Consider the following 23,680-nt stretch of genomic DNA (forward strand, 5'->3'; position numbering starts at 1 on the left):
AATTGCCCCCTTTAATTTATCAAGCTTAAAAGTTAAATACTATGTATAGTTCCTCCTGTGAGTTGGTATAAAAACAATTACTATCCAACAAGTTTATGCTGTCAGATTATTTTGGAATAATTAAAGTAATGCTTAATATTATTCCAAGAAACAGATTAAAAACATAAATAACTAATTTAGATCAATAACATGCAATGCTCAAAAATCCTATAAGTGGGCAAAATGTTTTAAATTCAAATTTATTTATTTACCTGATCAGATATATTCCATACCCTGACAGTTCCATCACAACTAGCCGATGCCTGCAAAAATAAGCAAATTATATTTCTCTATCGTTACCTCTATTATGTATGTATGATTGTATATAATTATTATAACTATAATACCGCATAGAAATTGGTTCAACTGGTTTAAAAAGGTTTTTAACAATAGAGTAAATTTTTCTCCCATAGCTTTAAACACATCCAACAAAACGAAAAAGGAATGAAAGAATTACCAGAAAGATATCCTTAGGATCAAAAGACAGACTTAAAACAGGGGCATCATGTCCTCGAAATGTTTGCTGCTGGCTGTTATCCATCACATCCACAACTTTGACCAGAAAATCACTATAAACAGTTAAGGGGAGTCACATGAACAAATGCCAATACAGACGCCTCTTCTAAAGCCAGCTTTAAATATTTCAGAACCAAGAGTGAATGCTACAATTCTTTTTAAACCTACTTGCAAACTGTCACCCAAATTAAATAACTTGTTTAATTCTGTTCAATAAAATTTCTGAAAATATACGTTGAAACTTCTTATCTTGATAAAATATAAGCAGTGCCTACATGGCTTCTCTGGACACGTCTAGGCTTCTCCTGCTAATCTAATTAACTGTTACAACCATTCTAGAAAGTTCTTGCCATCACACCCCACCTCAGCACTCAGTGAATTCATTTTTTTCTTATAAGGAGGATTAAGAGATTCTGCAGGAGCTGGGGCTGGTGGTGCACGTCTTTAAACCCAGCACTCAGGAGGCTACACAGAGAAACCGTATTTCAAAAACAAAATAAAACAAATGTAAGGGGCGGGGGAGGGAGGGGAGGGAGGGGGAGAGAGGGAGGGAGAGAGAGAGATTGATTGATTCTACAGAAATCCTAATTTTGGTTCTACCTACAATAGTTTTTAAAATTTGTAACAAGTTATCCCCTTTCTCAGCACAAAAGCTATATATATATAAAACTACAATAAAGGTGGACAGTGTTCTAAGTTCTAAAACTGTCACTCTTCTAACACTGTGTGGAGCTGAGCTCACCTTGACCCAGCAGCAATTTTGTTGCCGGCCCCATTGAAGACCACATGGTTTGCATTTGTAGTGAAGCGTGTTAATATGCCATCAGGAACTCCTTCAGGGAATGTATAGACTTGGACGGTATTATTAGAAACTGCAGTGACCAATTTTCCATTCTTAAAGAAAAAAAAATAAAGGTTAGACATATTGGCACAACAAATCCAAATCAGTTAGTAGTATCTCTAGAATGAAAAATCCTGTTAAAACCACAACGCCTTATAAATGCAGTTCATGTAGAGAGAAATTTTCAGTATCCAATTTTCCAAAACACTAGTGAGAAAAATTTCCTAGCTTTAGAAAAACTTAATTCCACCTCCACAAGCCAATCTTTAGCCTGTAGTATTTCTTTTATTTCTGGTAAGAAAAATAGTTATATTTTCAAAGATGCCAAGTATCATAAACATGAGGCGACTAGAGGCTATCAACAAAAGAAAACAGTTTTGGTGTAGAAGACATCAAAAGTCAGAGCCACTACAGCACAGCCCTGCTTCCACAATACAATTATGCCTTTGGAACAAGGTGAAGACTAAGCAGAATTCACTGCTGAGATGGAGTGATAGGGAGACAAAAGTGACGTGGATTGTGACAACCACACGGCAGACAAGAAACATTGTCCCTCAGAGACCAGCAAGAGTCAACTTTATTGCCACCTTAGATCTCTGACTTTTCCCCTCCTGGGTTGTGAAGTAATAGAGTTGTAGTGCAGCAAGGAGAAATTTATATTTTATATAATTTTTCCACCTAAGCATAAAAGACACATGCCCATCATTTCTTCACAGCAACTGAAATAAGTACCTTCAAAGCACATGAAAATGCCTTTTCTCCAACATTAACGGACTTAGGGTCATCGTCGTCCAAGTCTTCCCACATCCTCACATCACCATCACTGCCACAAGTCACAATATAGCTGTGAAGGACATACACATTTTAAATGTCACCCAGTTCCAGGAACTCTTCAGGAAATGCTACTTTTCTATATTTTCAAACAAAAATCAAGACATTAGTGAATTCTTTTCCATATAAACATCAATAGCAGACTCTTAGCTTCCATTCTATAAAACGGAGATGAGTTTAATGTTCTCTGCGGCTCTTCCTTGGCATAAAATTATTTCTTGGTAATAACGTGAGAGAAAGACGAGCACATGATTTCTGCAACAGCAAGGACTGTGTCTGCTCAGCCACCATCACATCCCCAGTACCAGCTCGGGACACACAGAGACTATAACCAATGTCTGAATATATGAGCTCAACGAGTACCCCAAAAATTATTAAAATAGCCATGTGAATAGGTTATTGCTTGTTTTTCAAACTTCTCATCGCCTAAGTGCTTTTGTTCATTCTGTTTATGTCCTATCTGGACACATAAAAGTGCAAATTAAATAAAAACAGTAGAGGGCTAATGGCAAAAAAAAAAAAAAGATAAAAAAAGGAAGGAAAGAAAAGGAAGGGAAGGAGAGAGGGAAGGAAGGAATATGAATAAAATAAATGTTTAGAAGAAAAAAAAGATTAACTCCCAAATTGGAAAACCCAAAGGGGGTCATAGGAAAGTGTTCATCAGTGTAGTAGCCCTGCCTGTAATCTCCGTGCTTGCCAGGCAGAGGCAGCCTCAGCTACACGTTAAGTTGGAGACCAGCCTGTGCTTTAGGAGGCCCTCACTAGGACACCAGCTTCTAGGCAAGAATGGTCCACTTGAGTGGGCATGCGTGACATGGCTGCTATAGGGGTAACCAAGTGCTTTTTGGATTTAAGGTCTATTCCACAAAGGGGAACCCATTCTTGGTAGGTAAACCCTTTCAAAAGCCCATAGCAAGGGGAGGTCTCAGGCCCTAGGGGGTACACTACTGCATAGCTAAATTGCATAACCTCAAACTGCTGTCTAAATATTTATGTACATTTCAAATGCTACCCTCAGCCTTTATTAGGGAAGCCTCAGCCGGCCTGGAGCACGCCTTTAATCCCAGCACTTGGGAGGCAGAGGCAGGCGAATTTCTGAGTTCGAGGCCAGCCTGGTCTACAGAGTGAGTTCCAGGACAGCCAGAGCTATACAGAGAAACTCTGTCTCGAAAAACCAAAAAAAAAAAAAAGAAAGAAAGAAAGAATTAGAGAAGCCTCTATTTCCAGTAAATGGTGGTGATTGTAGAGCCTCATGACCGCACAAGGTGCTGACAAGAAGCGACTTCTCAGTATTGAGCCCTAAACTAGACATTTACATTATGTCCTCTAGTACACAGGGGACACTGTGAAAGAGGAAGCTGCAAAATTCCATCTCCTGGGCACGACAGTCATTGCAATTTACAGCAACTGCTGATGCTTAACTGTCTCATAAAATAAACATGACACCGAATGAGGACGTGAGTGGCGGGAAGGCACTCCTCTGGGTAAAGGATTTTAATTTTCGTGAGGTCCTAGAAGTGCCACGACAGTTCAAAGCAAACAAGCCTCAGGGCAGAGGCGCTCCTTGTTTATTCCTTCCTCTGTCCCTCCGCATCGGTCATCTTCGACCGGCTGTCCATACCGAGAATGACGGCTAACATTCACGCTGGACCCGTCCTTTGTTTCCAAAGACGCTTACCTTCCAGAATCATCAAAGCAGACTTCGGTGTGCCCTTCCGTATGTCCGTACCTCATGGGCTTCTGTGTGGCCGGCATCTTTCCCTACCTGAGCCGTTTTGTAAGAACTGGTATTTTTTTCAGTAGGGCGATCGTCCTCTCCGCGCCGTGCAGTCCTGTTTCCCTCACCCGAGGAGCCACAGCACGATGCAGCGGAAGGTATGTCACACACGCCCGGGAGATGACAAGCTTTCCCCTCTGCAAGCACGGGCAGCGGGGGCGAGGAGCAAGCGGTGTGCACCAGCGTCTGCTCTGATGGAAGCACGGAGCCGCTTCCCGCGCTCTGGCGCGCTCGCCCTGTGCGCATGCGCGGCCCGCCGCCGCCCAGCCCAGGTCCGGCCCGAGGTCGCCGGGTGGTGGCGTCAGAAGCGCGCCGCCTCGAAGCCGAGAGCTGGTGGCTGGGGCCGCTCTGAAAGAAAAGGTGGGAGCCGAACCCGGAAGTGGCGGCGGTCCCTGGAGAGCAGGCGGAGGCAGCGGCAAGTCTGACTCTGGGCTGACCGTGGAGCCGGGGCGGGGGCTGACAGCCAGGCCTCCGCCTGGCGGGAGCCGCACGAGGAGCGGGAGTGGCCGGGCCTCTCTTCCGCGCTTGAGCGAGCGCCGGGTGATGGCGGTGGTGATGGCGGCAGGCGCTCGGACAGCTCCGCTTGAGCTGAGCTCGGAGAGGTGAGAGGGGGAAGGGTGGCGGCGAGGGCTGGGGTTTGACGCCTGCCCTTTCAGGATCTCCTCCCGAGCCACCGTAGTCGCCTCCTTGAACCGATCGAGCTCCTCGGGACCGGGTTAGGGACAGACCTTGGCAAGCCTTTATTCTTCACGCCCTTCGTGCCCTCAACTTTGTCATTTCTGTGGTAATAAAGGATGGACTGATTCTTGTTTCTTGCGACTCTAGCTAAATAATGCTAAAGAGAGTTAACTTGGGTTTTCTATTTAGTTCCGACCAAAGTTTACCAAACTGCTTTTAGATCTAAAAGGAGAGGTCTAATTTGTATTGTTACAGGTTTCTGTTCATCGTGGCAGTCGATAACACATCCTCTACTAAGTCAGGTCTTGGCCCGTTAAGTTTATGCTTTTCTTGTTTCTTCACGTTCTCCATATTAATAAATTGGTCTGTTGAAAATTATGATTTTCGGTGATAATTGGGGCTTTGACGGCGTTTTTGTGGTACCCACTGTACAGTTTCAGTCAGACTTATTTTTATTACCGGAAAACTCTACAGAGGTAGATCTAGATAACTTATTAAAAAAATTGCAAGCTTAGTTATTACTCAAACCGTGGTATTCTTGCTATGGTGGCATTTTGTAAGGCATTTCTAAGAACCTGGGTTCCAAAAAGACACTCAGATTTGTATATGAATAAAAAGGAAGAGTAGTTGGCTCAAGTAGAATCTGAGATTCTTTTTTAAAAAACAAAACAAAACCCTATTGTTAATTTCCCACAAGAATAAAGGCACCTGAGACAATGACTTTTGAGTAACTTACTTTTATTTTGAAATTATTGTTTTTAGACAGGCCAATTTATAATTCTTTTGCCCAGTACCTGGACAATAAAAATGAGTAGGTACAGTGTGAGGTTCAAGTTGAGCTGATGATACTCATCTATATATTGAATATATTGTAATGGGATTTCAGAGTAATGCTTTTCAGAGCTCACCATTCAGAAACTTGCAAGTGGGAACAAGAGTTATTGATGTAAATACTTTAGACAGTGCCTGTGATACCATTTGATTTTAGAACTATGAATGATGTCAGCACACCTGCCCGCTCTCTCTGCCCTAACAACCAAGTCAGTATTGACAGGTTAAGATAATATTTCCTTTGCTGATTTCCCAGGTATGAATAAGCTTAAGCCTGATGATTAAACAGTTTCGTTTTTAATTTTAACTCTAACCTGTTGTATGACCTTGAGTGTGAGTGTGTGTCTTTATTTTCCTGATTGTCAGATTTCTCACCTCTAAAGTAGAGGTGATACTTAGTTCCACCAAATTATTGAAGTACATAGAAGATACTCGTGGAAGTCTAAAACTATTAAGGCCTCATGTTACTAGTTAGGCACTAAGGTATATAGTAGTTTTGCTTAAAGTGGGGTTAGCCTATAAAACCTTCAAATGCTAAATGCATCCAAAACTGTGACTGCTGCCTTCATCAAGTTTATGAGCATGTTCTGGGCAATAGATTTTAAGTAGTATGTACAGGCTAATAAAGTAATGGAATTTGTATAACTAAAGTACTGCATTTGCAAAATTGTCAGTTTATATATAATAACGTAACATTTGAAAAAATCAGTGTGCTTGTAATTCTCATATGGGTACCAAAATTTCCCAAATGAATTATTTATTACCAGTGCATATCTCATTGGTGTGGGTATCTGAATGAGTTAACTAAAAATAATACCAAGATCAGAGATTCAATTTCACTGAAGTTTAGTTTGCACTGTGTGACCATTTTAATACCTTGAAGTTCACAAAATAGTGTTGGTCTCAAGGATAATAGGTTGAGAAAACATAGATATATTACCATTCTGTCAAAGATAGATATTACATATAAATAATGTTATATGATCCTACACAGTTATCTAAGAGACTATAACAGTTTTGCCTACAGAAGAGGGTTTGTTTTTGTTTTGTTTTTTTATTATTTTATTTTTAATTATAAAAATGTGTATGGTAGGGGTGAGTGCAGTGCCTTCTGAGGCCAGAAGAGGGCATTAAATCCCGCAATTGTGGGCTGCAAAATGTGGGTTCTGGAAGCTGAATTTGGGTCCTTTGCAAGCACAGCAAGTATTTGTAGCTACTGAACCATCTCTCCAGTCCAGCCCCTAAAATGTCTTTTTAATAGAATATTTCCTTGGTATAAAAATCGTTTTTATTATGGAAGATGAGGCTGGAAAAGGGTGTAACAATAGCTAAGGAGAACCAAGTATTGAGAAAGATAACATTTTTTTTTTATCTCTCTGTGAATGAATTAGGAGTGAATGTGAATAGCATATTTATTCTGGGAGTAAATAATACTTGTATAAACCCAGTAAGGTATGAAGGAGATATAGTAAAAGTCCCTCTGCTCTTAGCCACCTAGTTCCTCCAGGTGAGCACAGCTGGTGTTTGCTCATTTGATTACATTGTCAGCACTAGATTGACTTTGAGCATAGCAAGACAGAGATTATCAAGTTTTAATACATTGCATTTTGATCATACTCATCATCATGTCACTGTACCCCTTAATTCTCCCCAGGCCCACTACTCTGCTTAGTAAGCTACCACTGTCCAATTTGTGTTGCCAGTCTACTGAGGAATATAGGGCCATCCACTGGAACACGGTTGCCTCAGTCAGAAATCCGACTCTTCCTCCCCTAGAAGTATCACCTGTCAGAAGTTTCTCAGAAGTACCTCTCCACTCCATTGTAGAGTGTTAACTGGCTTGATCTTGTGCAGGTAGGCACAGCAGCTGAGTTCATGCATTTGATGGTCCTCTTGTGTCTGAAGGACAGTTTCACTCCAGTTCTCCCCAGTCTCTGGCTCTTAAGACAGGTGTGGTGGTACATGCCTTTAGTCCCAGCACTTGGGAGGCAGAGGCAGGCAGATATCTGAGTTCGAGGCCAGCCTGGTCTACAGAGTGAGTTCCAGGACAGCCAGGGCTACACAGAGAAACCCTGTCTTGGAAAACAAAAAACAAAACAAAACAAAAAAGATGTTTCTCTTTACCTTCCACAGTGGTCCCTTAGTTTGCGGTGCATGTGATTTGAATGCCCCATTGGTGGCTGAACACTGCATTGACATTAGTCTTTATACTTTGACGAATGGAAAGTGTTTGTTAACCACCATCCACTGTACAAAGAAACTTCTCTGATGAGTTCTGAGAGATGTACTTATCTATTGGTATAGAGGTAAGACTTGAGAAGGCACACTATGTCCATTTAGCAAAATAGTAGTCATGATTGAACCCTGGTGCCTTTTAGTGGTTTTGCTGTTGTTGTCTTGTTGAAACAGTCTCACTTTGTTGCCCAGGCTGGCCAGAACTCAACTAGGTAGACTAGGCTGGCCTTGGACTCAGAGCTCAGCCTCCCCATCCTTCCCAAGTGCTATAATTAAAAACATTCCCCACCACACCTGGCAATATTCAGGGTGTTATAGGTGGAAATCTAAAACTCAGAAACTTTAAAAAATTTAAATCTAGATTCATGTTTTACTAGTATTTGGGGGAAATGTGTTACCTACCTTAAATGTAATCATATGTAGTTATTATAAACTAGTAAAAAAAGAATAATCTATAGCTTTTTTATTTGTATTTAAAAAAAAAAAAAAAAGCCTAGTATGGTGGCCACACCTTTAATTCCAGCACTCAGGAGGCAGATCCAGGTGGCTCTCTTTGATCTTTGAGTTCGAGGCCAGCTGGGTCTACATAGTTCCAGTACAGTCAAGGACTATGTAAAGAGACTTTGCCAACTCCTCACAAACAAACAAACAAACAAACAAACAAACACTTGTCTAGTATTTTTGTTAAATCTTGATTAAGTTAGCTTAAAGGACTATAAATTAGGAAGCAGGCCAGAGAGATGGCTCAGAAGTTAAGAATACTGACTGCTCTTCTAGAGGACTTGGGTTCAATTCCCAGGACAAGGTATGCAAGCTAAACATCCATACACACAAAAGAAAATGAAATACATTTTTTAAAAGAAATTATAAGATTTTTTATCACTAAAAATTTATTTTTCACTCAATATTTTTAAGGAATCCTAAACTTTAAAGCTTTGAAGCTGGAGAGATGGCTCAATAGCTAAGAGCACTTGCTGTTCTTTTAGAAGACCAGGGTTCAAGTCCCAAGACCCACATCTGATGACTCACTATTCCAGAAGATGTGAAACCCTCTTCTGGCTTCTAGGAGTACCTGCACACATGTGGTACACACACATAACTGTACTCAGTCACAGACACATACGTCTTAAAACAAGCAAACAAACAAAAAAATCAAGCTTGTTTAAAGGAACACATTTAACTAAAATGTAATGTGCTTTGTGCTTTATGGTACTTAGAAATACTGGAGCTTTCAACTTCAGATCGTTTTTTATTTTATTACTCGTTTTGTTGAATCAGGCTCCCATGTAGTGCAGCTGACCTTGGGCTCCTGAGCCCTGCATCCACCTCCAGGTGCTAGGATTTCAGGCGTGTACAGCCTTGCCTGTTACATGTCCAGATTTTCACTGTATATTTTTGTGCAGTTTCTAGCCTTAAATACATATAGCCATTGGTGTCTCTTTTTTCTTTTCTTCTTTTTTTTTTTTTTTTTTTTTTTTTGTTTGTTTTTGTTTTGGTTTTTTCAAGACAGGGTTTCTCTGTGTAGCCCTGGCTGTCCTGGAACTCACTTTGTAGACCAGGCTGGCCTCGAACTCAGAAATCTGCCTGCCTCTGCCTTGTTTATCTCATTTTTAGAAAAGTCCTCAGTAATATTTTTTATTAATCTCAATGTTGTTTTCATACTGTGTAAAACTGTGTCCTGATTTTACAAATGAGAAAATTGGGTTAAGTTAGATTTATACTTACTTTTTGGTGTTTTTGCAGTGTTGGGGATTGAACTTAGAGCCTCATGCATGCTAAATCAGTTCTCTATAAGTGATCTGTACCCCCTTTCTTTTTTGTACCCCCTTTCATAAATTTATTTGAATACTCTATACTATCTTGTAATTAAAAAATTATAAGTTAGGGGCCGGACATGGTAGCACACGCCTTTAATCCCAGCACTTAGGAGGCAGAGGCAAGCAGATTTCCGAGTTCGAGGCCAGCCTGGTCTGCAGAGTGAGTTCCAGGACAGCCAGGACTATACAGAGAAACCCTGTCTCGAAAAACAACAACAACAACAACAAAATTATAAATCAGGAGGAAGATACATGTATCCAATTTGTTCCATAAAGTGTTTTAATAGCATACCTTAAATATTCTGTTTCCTAAGATTCTGTTGCTCTTCCTTTGAGGAGGCCGGGTTTTGCTGGTAGTTAGGGCTGGGGGCCAGGCTTGAGTGTTTCCAGATTCTTATTCAGGAATTTGAAATCAAAGCTCACACAGATTTGAGAAAGTAGCAAGGAAACAGCTTAAACAAAGCTGTAGGGAAGATCCTAGTGTACTGTTAGAGAGCAGGGATCTCATGAGCCAAGGCCCTCCTCAGCCCCAGCCACCGCCTAGGGCTCCCTTCTGTGTGCTCAGCAGAAAGAAATTTGTTCTAACAGCTATGGTGGGTGATTTCCTGTTTGGTTGATAGATTAGTTCATAAATCGTTTTTCTACTGTTGTTTCTTTCCATAGTGCATCTGATCTTAATAAAATGCACACCCAAGTATGCATAGACACAGAGAGTAAATAGGAGATTCTCTAAAAATGAAATTGACACAGTTTTGCTTTATTACACTAATAGCTAAAGTCAGTTTACACTGAATCAGAACCAGGATGTACTGCAAATCTGAATAGAAACTGTTCTGTAGTCCTTATGGGAAGAGGAGCCTGCGTCACTGATCGCTGATTGGAAAAGGATGTAGGTATAGGTTGATGCAGGTTGGGGTCCTGTGTTGCTAGCAGATTGCTTGGTGCATTGTTCAGAGAAAGGTATGCTCATAGTACCTGCGGAAAGGGCTAGGCTGCTAAGTGCATTATTAGAAGGGGGAGGTAGGGTAACACAAACCCAGGAGAGCCCGGGTCTGAACCACTTACTCCCTGGGCTTACCTAGATCAGGTGTACTTCCAGCCATCAGTGTCTGCCTGACCTTTATTCTAGGCGAGCTGACGTCACTTGATAAATGATTTTATCTTTAGTTCATAAGTTCATGGAATGTCCATTCATTTTAATGCTTTCAAATTTCTATTCTATAAAAGGTGTTTTTGGTAAATACAGGAATCTGTGCCTTAAGCAGATTTCTTTACTGAAGGGCCACTGAAAAGCTTTGTTAATGTGCATAGTAGTCTTTCAGAGGGCTTTCTCAAACTTATTTAACAAGAAGACCACCACCCTTTTTTCCAGAATAAGTATTTGTGTCAAATTATTTTATTCTGACAAATACTAATTTTATATATTTATGGAATACATGTAATTTTCATGAGTATATACATAGTGGTTCATTCAAAACTTAACGTAACTTTTTTGTAGTAAGAAAATTAAAGTTTATCTCAGCATATTTTTAAATATACTTTGCTGTTAACAGTTGTCACCGTGCAGGATGATAAAGCACTGAAACTTCCTCCTACACAGACTTTTAGAGCGATTGTGGAATCGCTCCAAGCTCTGCTTGGAAAAGACAGTGGAAGAAGTGGAGGGAGGGCGAGGAGAGGACTGGATTTTATGTTGTGTTTGCGGTTTTCCTTCTTGGTTTTTTTGGTTTTTTTAATTATCATCCAGTTCATCCTAGAGAGCCCTAGCTAACTCTTTAACGAATATACTGTTAAGTGCTTAGTAGAAACTTTTTTTTTTGCTAGAAAATTAAAAAAAAAATAATTTGCTAGGGAACAAAACTAGAAAATGAAAAGTGCCCCTTTTTTGTCATCTCAAATTTTTTCTTCCTGTACAACCTGTTTTTATTTTTTATTTTCGATGTAATATTCCAAGGAGTTCCTCTGTAGTCTGCTATCCAGCAAATTCCCTTAGTGAAGCCCAAATGTTTATTTGTCATTTAACTTAAATATCAAGCTATAATCAGAATGTTTTGGTGCAGTTTGGGCAGGTGGTTGCAGGTAAACATGGAGTCACACATTTTTTGGAAAGGTCACAAGACCGAATCTCTATCACAATAATAATGTATGAATTATTTATTATGTTGAATTACTCTTTAGATCATCAAATTTATTTTAGGTTAGTACTGGAAATTAGAATTCTAGTCTTAAGTGTATATCAGCATTGTAGGCATAAGTAGTTCAATGAATAATTTATATAACAAATAAAGCATTCTCGATCATCCTGCAATATAGAAAATACAAATTAGTTTTCCAGATGTTTAACCCTTTCATTATTAACTTTTATTTTCTGTAAAACTCTTGAATTAAAATTACCTCCCTAGCCTTACTCAATAAAAATATTAGTTAAACCTTTTGTTAGTGAATTTAGCAGGTGGACACTTTTTTCTCATCACTGTCATTCCAGTTGAATGTGGAAACTTGCTTTCTTGAAGTGGCGCTTACGTAAACTTGCTTTTTAAACATTTGCCTCTTGCTCATTAAGAAATAATGGCTTTCTTTTTAAATGTCATTGTTGATTCCCCAGAGCTATGTATAACATGGCTCCCTTCATAAAAAATTAATATTGAGTCAGGATCTAAAGCCACTTCTCCCAAATGATTCTTTTCTCTTCTTTAAAAAAAAAACAAAAAAAAAAAAAAACAAAAGAGGAGGAGGGGGAGTTTCTCTACAGCTGTTAACTATCTCCAGTTAACGTCTCCAAATCCTGCTGTGAATTTTTTTCTTTTTTTCTTTTTTTTTTTACTGCACAAAATTGGTGATAAAGTCTCCCATTTGTTGTCTATCTCTCCTTCCTATATACAAAGTTTGATCTAAATACCAAGAATTTGCTTGGGGTAGAGCACTTATCCAACATGCATGAAGCCTTGGGTTCTAACCAGCAGCCTGGTAAGAAGCAATGATCAGGACAATAGACGAAACTTTGAGAAAAATGAATGACTGGCTATTTGTAGCTGTGTTGATCAGTGTTCTATTGCTGTGAAAAGACACCATGCCCATAGCAACTCTTATGAAAGAAAGCTTTTAATTGGCTGGCTTACAGTTTCGGAGGTTTAGTTCATTATTATCATGGTAGGGAACATGGCAGCATGCAGGCAGACAAGGTGCTGGAAAATAGCTGAGAGCTCTACACCTGGATCCATTGGCAGGAAGAGAGGAAGTCCACTGGGACCTGGCTTGGACTTTTGAACCCTCAAAGCCTACCCCTAGAGACACACTTCCTCTAACAAGACCACACCTCCTGTACTGGCTGCTTTTGTGTCAACTTGACACAAGCTGGAGTTATCACAGAGAAAGGAGCCTCCCCTTGAGAAAATGCCTCCATGAGATCCAGTTGTGGGGCATTTTCTCAATTATGATCAAGGTGGAAGGGCCCATTGCGGGTGCTGCCATCCCTGGGCTGGTAGTCTTGGGTTCTATAAGAAATCGAGCTGAGCAAGCCAGGGGAAGCAAGCCAGTAAAGAACATCCCTCCATGGCCTCTGCATCAGCTCCTGCTTCCTGACCTGCTTGAGTTCCAGTCCTGACTTCCTTTGGTGATGAACAGCAATGTGGAAGTGTAAGCTGAATAAACCCTTTCCTCCCCAACTTTTCTTGGTCATGATGTTTGTGCAGGAATATAAACTCAAAGACACCTCCTAATTTTTTTTTTTTTTTAAATAATGCCATTCTCTACTGACAGCAAATATATGAGTTCCTGGGGGCATTTTTAGTCAAACCACCACAGGAACCATGTTATTGAGAACAGTATGATTGAGTTTTTATGTTTTTAAGAGTTTGGAGCTAAGTATGGTAATGCACAACTTTAATTCCAACACTTGGGAGGCAGCAGATCTCTATGAATTCAGGGCTAACTTGGTCTATATAATGAACTCCACACTAGCCAGAGCTATATAGTGAGAGAGTCTCAAGTATAAATACTTTTAAATGAATTTGGGATGCTAGGGATGTGCCTCATTAAAAGAGCATGTGTAAAACCTAGGTTTAAACCCAAACACCCACAAGTCTAAAGAGACTTGTGAAAGATATTAGAAAAATTTTTGTTATTGTTTCAACATGATACATTGTTTGCTTTGGGTGTTTGAGGTAGAGCCTTATATAACCCTGGCTGACTTCAGACTTATTCTGTACCCAAAGATAAGCTTCTACTCCTGATCCTCCTGTCTCTACCTCCCAGATACTGGGAGTACATTTGTGCCTCCATGTGCAGCTCACATGATGACTGGTTTCTCTTTCCACACAGTGGAGGGCATTCTGAATACATTTTGCAGCGTGACCTGGACATCCCAACTGTCTTTCTGTTAGGATCTTCAGCAGCAAAGGGCTTTTCTAGTAGTTGTTAAGAGGTTACCTATGGTATGCACTATATAAACTATTAAAACTCTGTCTGCTTAGTAGCTTTGGAGAGTCACTTGTTAGTTCAGTGAAAAATTAAATTAAACCACTTGCCATAGTTTAAAGATTCTTTTACTTCAAATACTACAATCCAAAAATCCATTCCCTGGTCATACAGACAGTAGCAGTACAGAGTAAGACATGAAGCAGACTGGCCTGCTCTTCTGCATTTTGGGACTCCTACTTTTCTCTCAAGGGTAGCATCAGGCAAATTTCCAGATAACCAATTTCTTATATTTTAATTTCTAGGAAACAAAAATTTCAAGGTAAATGTTGTACATTGAAAACTGTAAGAGTTGCATGATACTCTGAACCATACATTGATACAACAAAAATCGCTTTATAAAGTTAGGATCTCTAGTCTGACATGCTGTAATTTTAGCATTTGAGAAGCAGGGGGATTAAGAAGTGGATACCACCTGGGCTGCATAGCAAACAAAGGGCTAGGGGTGTAATTCCATTGTAGAGAGCGTCCCTTCCAAGATCCAAGCCCTGACTCCAACCCCCAGACCGTGAGCGTGACTCCCCAGAGTTGTTGTCTAATCTTGCTCTAACATTCTTTTGGTGACCTTCCCAAACATTGATCTGTTTCCCACCAAGATCTCTGACCTGTTTGTGTGTCTTGTGTCTATTGGCTGGCTGCATTCTAGCAGTTTGGACCTCAGCTCGCCCCTATCAAGAGACTTCCTTCTATCTGCTCCTCAGAATTCCTCCTTTCCTGGTTGCATGTCTTTTTTTTTTTTTTTTTTTTTTGGGGGGGGGGGTTCGAGACAGGGTTTCTCTGTGTAGCCCTGGCTGTCCTGGAACTCACTCTGTAGACCAGGCTGGTCTCGAACTCAGAAACCCGCCTGCCTCTGCTTCCCAAGTGCTGGGATTAAAGACGTGCACCACCACCGCCCGGTGGTTCTTCTTGATTTAGACTTTACATTCCACTTTTAGAGAACATTCTATTATAAAGTAAAATTGTTGATAAATATGAAATTTTATTTTGTCCTCTCCTCCTGTTGATGCTTTGACTAGTTTTCCTTTAAAGAAACTCACCGTTGGCTTTGCAATGTTTTTGAGAACCATTTTATCAGAAGTCCTTTCCAGTGCCTTCCAGAGTTCAGCATAAGTTCAGTCTCCCTTGGGACCAGAAGTGTTTTAAATTTTGTTTTCTCAGATTTTAGAATTTTTACACATATGTAATGAGATGTCTTGTGAATGAGCCCAAGTTTAAGAAATTCATTCATGTTTTATATATACCTTATATATATAACATGATATAATTTCACACAGAATTTTTAATGTGCCTATGTTTTGCCTGCAGCCATCTTCCACTGGTGACAACATGCAACACTTTAAAAGTATTTGAGAATTTATATTAGGGATCTTCAAACTATCTTCATTTCTAGAATTATAGCTTTTTAGAATGATGTACTATTTAGCAGGCTCCTTGACTATAAAACCACATGTATGTCCCTCTGTTCTAAGGGGAAGAAAATACTGTTGAATATAATGGCAGTACTAAGTGATGGTGTTACTTGAAATGTTAGGTAAAATTAGGAGTTTATTTTAAAATGTACTGCTTTGAAAATGCCTTAGTCTTTAACCACATTACTTGGCTGTTGAGATTTTTAATGTTCTAAAATTAAGAAACATAATCATAATTAGCATATCAAGTGACTGATTTTTCTTAGATACAAAATTCAGCTTTCATTTGCAAAATATTTGGAGTAATAGGACTGTGACTCTCAATTACTAGCTTAACTCTTGCTTCACTTAAAAATAAAGGGAGGCTGGAGAGCTGGCTCAGAAGCTAAGAGATGTACTGCTCTTCCAGAGGACCTAGGTTTGGTTTCTAGCACACACCCCGCAGGCTCACAACTGCCTATAGCTACAGTTTCAGGGGACCTGATGCCTCTAACCTACTCAGGCACCTGCATGCACGCGCATAAACACACTGCTACACAAATAGAATTTAAAAATGACTAAAAAACTTTTAGAAATAGTTCTGTAAATTCATTATAAATTCTAGTATGTGTAGCCAAGGAATGCTCTGTAGAAATTTACCTACTTATTTTCAAGTGATCAAGAATGTAAGAGTATTATATGAGTAAAATACTTCTAAAAGCTACATAGATTGATAATGATGTAATTAACCACTTACTGAAATTAATTGGCAAAACTCATTTAAGAATATTTACTTGGCATTCCCATTGCTTAGTGGTAATTATTTACTTAAATTCTAAAAACTTTACAACTTAAAATTGTTCTTGTTTGAATCAGTAGAAATGGAAACAAGAGAAGAAACAATACTGGTTATTAGTTCTCAACCACTAGCTCGTAACTATTTCTAATTATAAAGAATTCACTGGCCTGTTGTGAAATAAGAAAAATAAAGTGAAAGTTGGAGAAAATGACATTTGCCTGCAATTATAGCACAGAGTTGGGGTCAAGAGAAATGTTGCAAGTTTAAGGCCAGCCTGAGCCGCAGAGATTTCCAGGTTGGCCAAGGCTACATTGCAAGATGCTGTCTCAGGAAACCAATAAGAGAAAAATAAGGGAAGGAGAAATAGGCATAAGGTATACTGCAAAGTTAGGAATTAGCTTTATCCAAGCTTGTATTAAGAGAGGACACATACTGAGAATTAGCTATGACAAAGAAATCCATTATCCTGCCTCCATGGTACTAGCCAGTATTGTCCCAATACGCTAAAGCAGTACATTAAAGTGGGAACAAGACACCTGGGGCTGCCTTACAGCGTGGCCAATACTCTTGCATGTACCAATTAGGCTTTTCATCTTGTGTCCAGGTAAGGCTTAATGTACAATCTAGCATAGGTGAGCAGGTTGCTAATGACTTCCTTTTTTCTTTTTCTTAGATCCGTCCAGAAAGTGCCCAGAAGAAACTTCCTCTTAGAAAAGCTGAAAACACAATATTTATAACACTGGAAATTGTAAAGAATTTGTTTAAAATGGCTGAAAACAATAGTAAAAATGTAGATGTACGGCCTAAAACAAGTCGGAGTCGAAGTGCTGACAGGAAGGATGGTTATGTGTGGAGTGGAAAGAAGTTGTCTTGGTCCAAAAAGAGTGAGAGTTGTTCTGAATCTGAAGCCATAGGTACTGTTGAGAATGTTGAAATTCCTCTAAGAAGCCAAGAAAGGCAGCTTAGCTGTTCGTCCATTGAGTTGGACTTAGATCATTCCTGTGGGCATAGATTTTTAGGCCGATCCCTTAAACAGAAACTGCAAGATGCGGTGGGGCAGTGTTTTCCAATAAAGAATTGTAGTGGCCGACACTCTCCAGGGCTTCCATCTAAAAGAAAGATTCATATCAGTGAACTCATGTTAGATAAGTGCCCTTTCCCACCTCGCTCAGATTTAGCCTTTAGGTGGCATTTTATTAAACGACACACTGTTCCTATGAGTCCCAACTCAGATGAATGGGTGAGTGCAGACCTGTCTGAGAGGAAACTGAGAGATGCTCAGCTGAAACGAAGAAACACAGAAGATGACATACCCTGTTTCTCACATACCAATGGCCAGCCTTGTGTCATAACTGCCAACAGTGCTTCGTGTACAGGTGGTCACATAACTGGTTCTATGATGAACTTGGTCACAAACAACAGCATAGAAGACAGTGACATGGATTCAGAGGATGAAATTATAACGCTGTGCACAAGCTCCAGAAAAAGGAATAAGCCCAGGTGGGAAATGGAAGAGGAGATCCTGCAGTTGGAGGCACCTCCTAAGTTCCACACCCAGATCGACTACGTCCACTGCCTTGTTCCAGACCTCCTTCAGATCAGTAACAATCCGTGCTACTGGGGTGTCATGGACAAATATGCAGCCGAAGCTCTGCTGGAAGGAAAGCCAGAGGGCACCTTTTTACTTCGAGATTCAGCGCAGGAAGATTATTTATTCTCTGTTAGTTTTAGACGCTACAGTCGTTCTCTTCATGCTAGAATTGAGCAGTGGAATCATAACTTTAGCTTTGATGCCCATGATCCTTGTGTCTTCCATTCTCCTGATATTACTGGGCTCCTGGAACACTATAAGGACCCCAGTGCCTGTATGTTCTTTGAGCCGCTCTTGTCCACTCCCTTAATCCGGACGTTCCCCTTTTCCTTGCAGCATATTTGCAGAACGGTTATTTGTAATTGTACGACTTACGATGGCATCGATGCCCTTCCCATTCCTTCGCCTATGAAATTGTATCTGAAGGAATACCATTATAAATCAAAAGTTAGGTTACTCAGGATTGATGTGCCAGAGCAGCAGTGATGCGGAGAGGTTAGAATGTCGACCTGCATACATATTTTCATTTAATATTTTATTTTTCTTATGCCTCTTTGAATTTTTGTACAAAGGCAGTTGAATCAAATAAAACTGTGCCCTAAGTTTTAATTCCAGATCAATTTATTTTTTTTATGATACACTTGTTATATATTTTTAAGCAGGTGTTTGGTTTTGTTTTTACCATATAAATTTACATATGGTCCAGGCATATTTACAATTTCAAGGCATTGCATATACATTTGAATATTCTGTATTTTTTAAATAATCTTTTGTTCTTTCCTATGTGTGAAATATTTTGCTAATCTATGCTATCAGTATTCTTGTATGACCGAATAGTTACCTATTCTCTTTTCATCTTGAAGATTTTCAGTAAAGAGTGTTGTAATCAATCCATTATAATGTAATTGACTTTTGTAATTTGCCAATAGGAGTGTTAAACAACAAAATGATTTAAAATGAAACTTAATGTATTTTCATTTTAAATATTAACTAAACCAAGTTTGTTTGTTAGTTATTCTAGCCAATAAGAAAAGAGAATGTAGCATCCTAGAGGTGTATTTGTTCTGCAGTTTGGCAGGACCGTCAGTTAGTCCAAATAAACATCCCCTCAGCGTGGAGGCGAATGGAACCTGTGCTCCTTTCTTACGGGAAGCTTTGCAAAGCAAAATAGCAGGGTTACAAGCTTGGAGTTGTTAAGGCAACTAGAGTTTTCTCTATTAATTTATAGACTGTTGTTGCACCTACTTAGCTCTTTTTTGGGAACTCTAGTTCCCAGGGGAAAATACATAGTTTCTAAACAGCTCCTGGATCCACCAATAACAAAAAACTGTCTCATTATTTTAAATTGATCTTAAATAAAGATGAAAACAAAAACATGGCTCAATATTTAGGAAGCTTAACATTGCTTTTGGTATTTACAACCTAAATAGTCATTTCTGTCCTCAGAACTAACATGAATTTTATGTGGTGTGGCAGTAGCTCCATGACATGACGTCACAGGCCTAGAGTAACAAACAGTGGAGGGGTGCCCTGTTTCTTCAGTGACTGACCTTGACAGAGTGCCCAGTTTTCCTTGTGGGAGCTATCTGCCTCTTTTAAATATTGTACTAATTATTTTACTTATCTTTTTCTGTGTGTAACAGTGTTTCTCCATGTAGCCTAGGCTGACCTCAAATTTGAGCTCCTTCAGCCTGAATTTCAGATTACTGGTTTAACCCACCATGAACAGCTAGTGATGGATGGATAGATTTTTTCCTTTCCTTCCTTCCTTCCTTTCTCTTTTTCTTTGTTTTTGTTGTTGTTGTTGCTATTTGCTTAGCTTGGATTGGTTTGGTTGTTTAGTTGGTTGGATTTTGTTTGTTTTTTTTTTTTTAAACAGTCTCTCTGTGTAATCCTGGCTATCCTGTAGCTTGCTGAGTCGACCAGGCTGTCATCAAACTCTGAGAAATACTACTGCCTTTGCCTCCCAAGTACTGTCTTAAAGGCATCTGACACCATGCATGGCTAATAATTCCTCCCTCCCTCCCTCCCTCCCTCCCTCCCTCTTTCTTTCTTTCTTTCTTTCTTTCTTTCTTTCTTTCTTTCTTTCTTTCTTTCTTTCTTTCTTTCTTTCTATGATGTATTTCTTGATGTTAGTTCAGCTGTGTAAGGAAATTTGCTTCAGCCTGATTGAAAGAACATTAACTCATACATTTCTGAGTTAGAACAAATGTTTCTCTTTGACATGGTGATACATGCCTCTAATCCTAGCACTTGAAAACCAGAGGGATGGGGATTGCTGCAAGTTTAAGCCAGTCAGAGCTGTGTGCTGAGAATTTGTCTCCAAAAAGAAGCCTTATTCTTGTTGCATATATGTTAAAGTAGCCTTTCCCAGCCTTGAGGATCTGTTAATGTAAAAACATGCTTCAGCAATAGCTTTCACTGAATATAGCAGTTCATGCCTGTATTCCCAAAACTTGGGAGACTGAGGCAGAAGGATCACCATGAGTTCTGGAATAACCTAGGCTACAGAGTGAGACCCTATCTCAATATCCCTGCCCCCCACCCTGCAAAGAAACTAACAGTTTTAAATTCTTCAACAATTACAAAGTTAAATGGGAAAAATCTTTTACCATTCTCTTCTAGAATTTTTTCTCAGCGGTCTAAAGATCGTGTGATCCCTGTGAGAGGTAGCCACTCAAGGTGTACCTCTTAGAGTTGTACTGAGGCTCAGGCTGTGAACACCAGTGTCAGGGTAACTTAAGTGTTTGAAGCTGATGCTGACCTCCCTGACAGTAGACAGGCCGACTACCTCATCTCGCTGTGGCACTTTTGTAGTTACTGAGATGCTCATCTTATTAACCAGTGCGATATTTCCTAAGTGTCCATCTTTGCTGAAAGAAAAATTATAGTGTGGTAAGACTCTACTCATAATTACAGCTCTATATCAGAATTTGATAAAACCTTTTGTTTCTGTGAAACAATTATTTTTAACATTTTTCTTTTAAAAGTAACTTTTTATCAGTACAGAACTATCTAAGGGATGACTAGCTTATGAATATTCTGTTAAAAGGTAGTTTTATAAAGAAAAGTGAAATATGTCTTTTATAGTGGTAAAACTAAGTATTTATATGAAAGTCAAAATCAGTAGCTTTTAATATACTTCAGACTGGTTGCTTATGATATATTTTCTCTGGCTTTTTTATTCTTTTCAATTTTTAGGTATTAACAACTGTTAATATTTTCAAAATACTGCCATATGTGTAGCTTTGAAATGTGTATTAAATGAGGACAAGAGAGCGACTTGTATACTCTGAAATGCTTTGTATCTTTCCTTTGGTACTTACTACAATAAAAAGAAATTTGGAAAGTAGAGATATATAAAGACTTGGGAAGAGAATTATTTAGTGTGAAGGAAAGAGAAGAGAGTAACAAAAAATTAGGGATTGGAATGTAGAGAAATTATCACTGTGTTCTTGTGATGAACATCAGTATTCAAAAGTAACTCATAAAAAGTTTAAAATATATTTGAGTTAAATAGCTAAAATGCAACTAATTTATGCTAAATTAGCATAAATAAAATTTAAGAAGTATGCAAGGAAGTCTCAATTAAATGAAAATGTTAAAACTCTTAACTTGAATTGTGGAACATTTGAATAGTATTAATTCCAGTTGAAAGACTGTCTAGTGCAGGCCTTGATGCCCACAGCTTTAATCCCAGCACTGGGGACACAGAGGCAGCCGGGTCCCTCAGAGTTGGATGCCAACCTGGTCTACAAAGTGAGTTTCAGGCCAGCCAGGGCTACACAGTGAGACCTGTCTCAAAACAAAACAAAAGAAGGAAGAAAGAAAAGGAATTGAAAGAAAAGCAGTTGGTATGGGGGAACTGTGCAGAGTTTATTTGTGAGACAGGATGGAGCTAAAAGAATCAAGATAAAATATTAAAATTAAGAATTTAGGCATTGCCTCAGGGAAAAGGCAGCGAGAGGGAACCACTTTATTGCTAATAGCTCGTCTGGAGCAGACGCCAGCTGCTCTGGGAGCCTCCAGCACAACCAGGAAGTGAACTTGACTTTCCATTTCTCCTGGGGCTTTTTAGGACAGACCCTTCTGCTCTTTGTTAGACCTGCATCTTGAGTCATGCTACGATTGCTAAAATATGCTGAATGGATTATTTTTAAAAGTTTCTTTGGGTGTTTTTTCTATGAAGAGTTATATGTGATTTTTCTGATATATAACTGTGTCAGTGGTCTAAATAATGAATGGAGGGGATATGTTAATTTAAAGGGGATCTGATAGGAACATTAAAGGAAGCTTTTAGTCAGCCTGTGGCTAGATTTATTGATTTGGTAAGCAAACCTGTATTGTTTGCTGACTTTCAGCTAATGGCTAACTCTGGTCAAAGAATGGCTTTTGCTTAAGGTTTTGACTTATTATAAATAAGATTAAGAATATCTTAGTAATTAGGAATCCTTTAAAACATAGAACAAATGTGCAAATAAGACTCATCTTTTTATAAGAAAAACACATAAGCCTTTATCACTTATTCATGAGCTAAAGCCATTAAGATAAATCAAATTATCGACGTTCAATCTCTGAACTTTGGATCGTTTTCTAGATCCATATAATAGAGTACTTCTTTCCTGTGAATCTGATGCTTTGAGATAGATCTCTTACCCTCTTTTCATTAAAAGTATTTGTCATTTTTAACTACAGTCACAATCCAGTAGGCAACTATATTTTTATTTTGGCAGAGCAAATTTCAGAGTCCATACTTAATTATAAGACAATCCTGAAGACAAAACAATGTTTAAAATAGCCTATTTAGCCAGGTGTAGTGGTACAGGCCTCTAGTCCCATCACTTGGGACTAGATTTCTGTGAGTTCCAGGCCATTGTTACATCCTGTCTTGAGAAAAGAAGACGATGAAGACATGTAAAGTAATGGCTATCTAGTGGAAAAGGCTTTAGGACAAAACTAACTTCAAGACAGTGTGTCTATTTTGTAATTTTGAATGGATTGCTCAATCCTAAATACTCCTTTGCCTTAATTTCCTGTGAAATGTAGGTAATGGTCTTGGTCTCCTGAATGTTCAGTAAAAGGTGTCCCTTGGATCATAGTTGAAAATAATAGTTGCTGAGTAGCTATTCAGTACTAGTTGAGAATGACACATTTTTAAAGTAGCACCTTTGTGGGGCATACAAAATCATATTCACTTGTCTGTAATAAGCTTTCTTGACTTGCTCTGATAATGGAGATAATAGAACAATTTGGGTTTATGGTTTAAACCCTACAATTAGATAATTGGAGTTTCCTCCTGCCTTTCAGAAGATCTGTGTAAACTGATGTTGGCCTTATTTGGAAAGATAATCACATCTGCAGGAAATAAAGATCATTTTACCATGGTTATAAATCAAATCTAAGCTATCAGACTTAGGAGTCATGATGTAAAACTCAAGAAAGTTTATTTAAATTATGCTGGCTTTGCTAGAATTGGATACATTTGTATGAGCCGAGTATGAAATATATACACTTGAATATCAGAGTTTAATGATTTCACAAAGCTATGTTGTCAATCATGGTGTGTAACCCATACTGTTTCTTTTCACTTTCTAATCTTGACAAATATTTCTGTAGGTTTAAAATTTTTGATCTAAATAAATTTTCGCTTAATATATTAAATCCAAAAGCTTTGTCGTTTTTAAAGATTTGTGTGCATGTGTTAAATTCAGGAGCATACCATGATACACTTTCGAAAGCCAAAGGACAACTTTTTGAGGGCTAATTGTCTTGTGGCTTGACTTTGAGGCTTAGCCTCTCAGCCTCCAGCTGTAGGCATGCTGAAGTTCCAGCTGCTAGCCACAGTGCCTAGGTTTTCACAT

At 39.0% G+C, this 23,680-nt stretch overlaps 2 protein-coding genes across 6 annotated transcripts in view; one reads left to right on the forward strand and one right to left on the reverse strand.

Annotated features, from left to right (window-relative positions):
• Positions 1 to 4,246, reverse strand: part of Wdhd1 (WD repeat and HMG-box DNA binding protein 1) — a 35,918-nt gene extending 31,672 nt beyond the window's left edge. For 3 of the 5 annotated variants that reach the window (XR_001781110.2, XR_383161.3, XM_011245012.3), the window contains exons 1-5: positions 3,906 to 4,246; positions 2,129 to 2,240; positions 1,298 to 1,449; positions 497 to 608; positions 252 to 302 (exon numbers count right to left, since the gene is read on the reverse strand). Coding sequence is in view for 3 of the 5 variants with exons in the window: in XM_011245012.3 (XP_011243314.1) it covers positions 252 to 302; positions 497 to 608; positions 1,298 to 1,449; positions 2,129 to 2,240; positions 3,906 to 3,982 (504 nt within the window). In the remaining 2 variants the exon portion in view is untranslated. The remainder of the gene's footprint in view (positions 1 to 251; positions 303 to 496; positions 609 to 1,297; positions 1,450 to 2,128; positions 2,241 to 3,905) is intronic. The other 2 variants (NM_172598.3, NM_001360532.1) reach the window with 1 other exon arrangement.
• Positions 4,247 to 4,304: 58 nt separating this feature from the next.
• Positions 4,305 to 23,487, forward strand: Socs4 (suppressor of cytokine signaling 4). The gene is made up of 2 exons (NM_080843.3): positions 4,305 to 4,606; positions 16,902 to 23,487. Exon 2 carries the CDS (start codon positions 16,995 to 16,997, stop codon positions 18,303 to 18,305), a length of 1,311 nt encoding a protein of 436 aa, NP_543119.2. The 5' UTR covers positions 4,305 to 4,606; positions 16,902 to 16,994; the 3' UTR covers positions 18,306 to 23,487.
• The last annotated feature ends 193 nt before the right edge of the window (positions 23,488 to 23,680 follow it).

This window comes from Mus musculus, chromosome 14 (genome assembly GCF_000001635.26).
Source record: "Mus musculus strain C57BL/6J chromosome 14, GRCm38.p6 C57BL/6J".
Lineage (NCBI taxonomy): Eukaryota > Metazoa > Chordata > Mammalia > Rodentia > Muridae > Mus > Mus musculus.

Coding starts and splice junctions, on each gene's coding strand:
- Socs4 (NM_080843.3), top strand. CDS start 16,995: ATGGCTGAAAACAATAGTAAAAATGTAGATGTACGGCCTAAAACAAGT.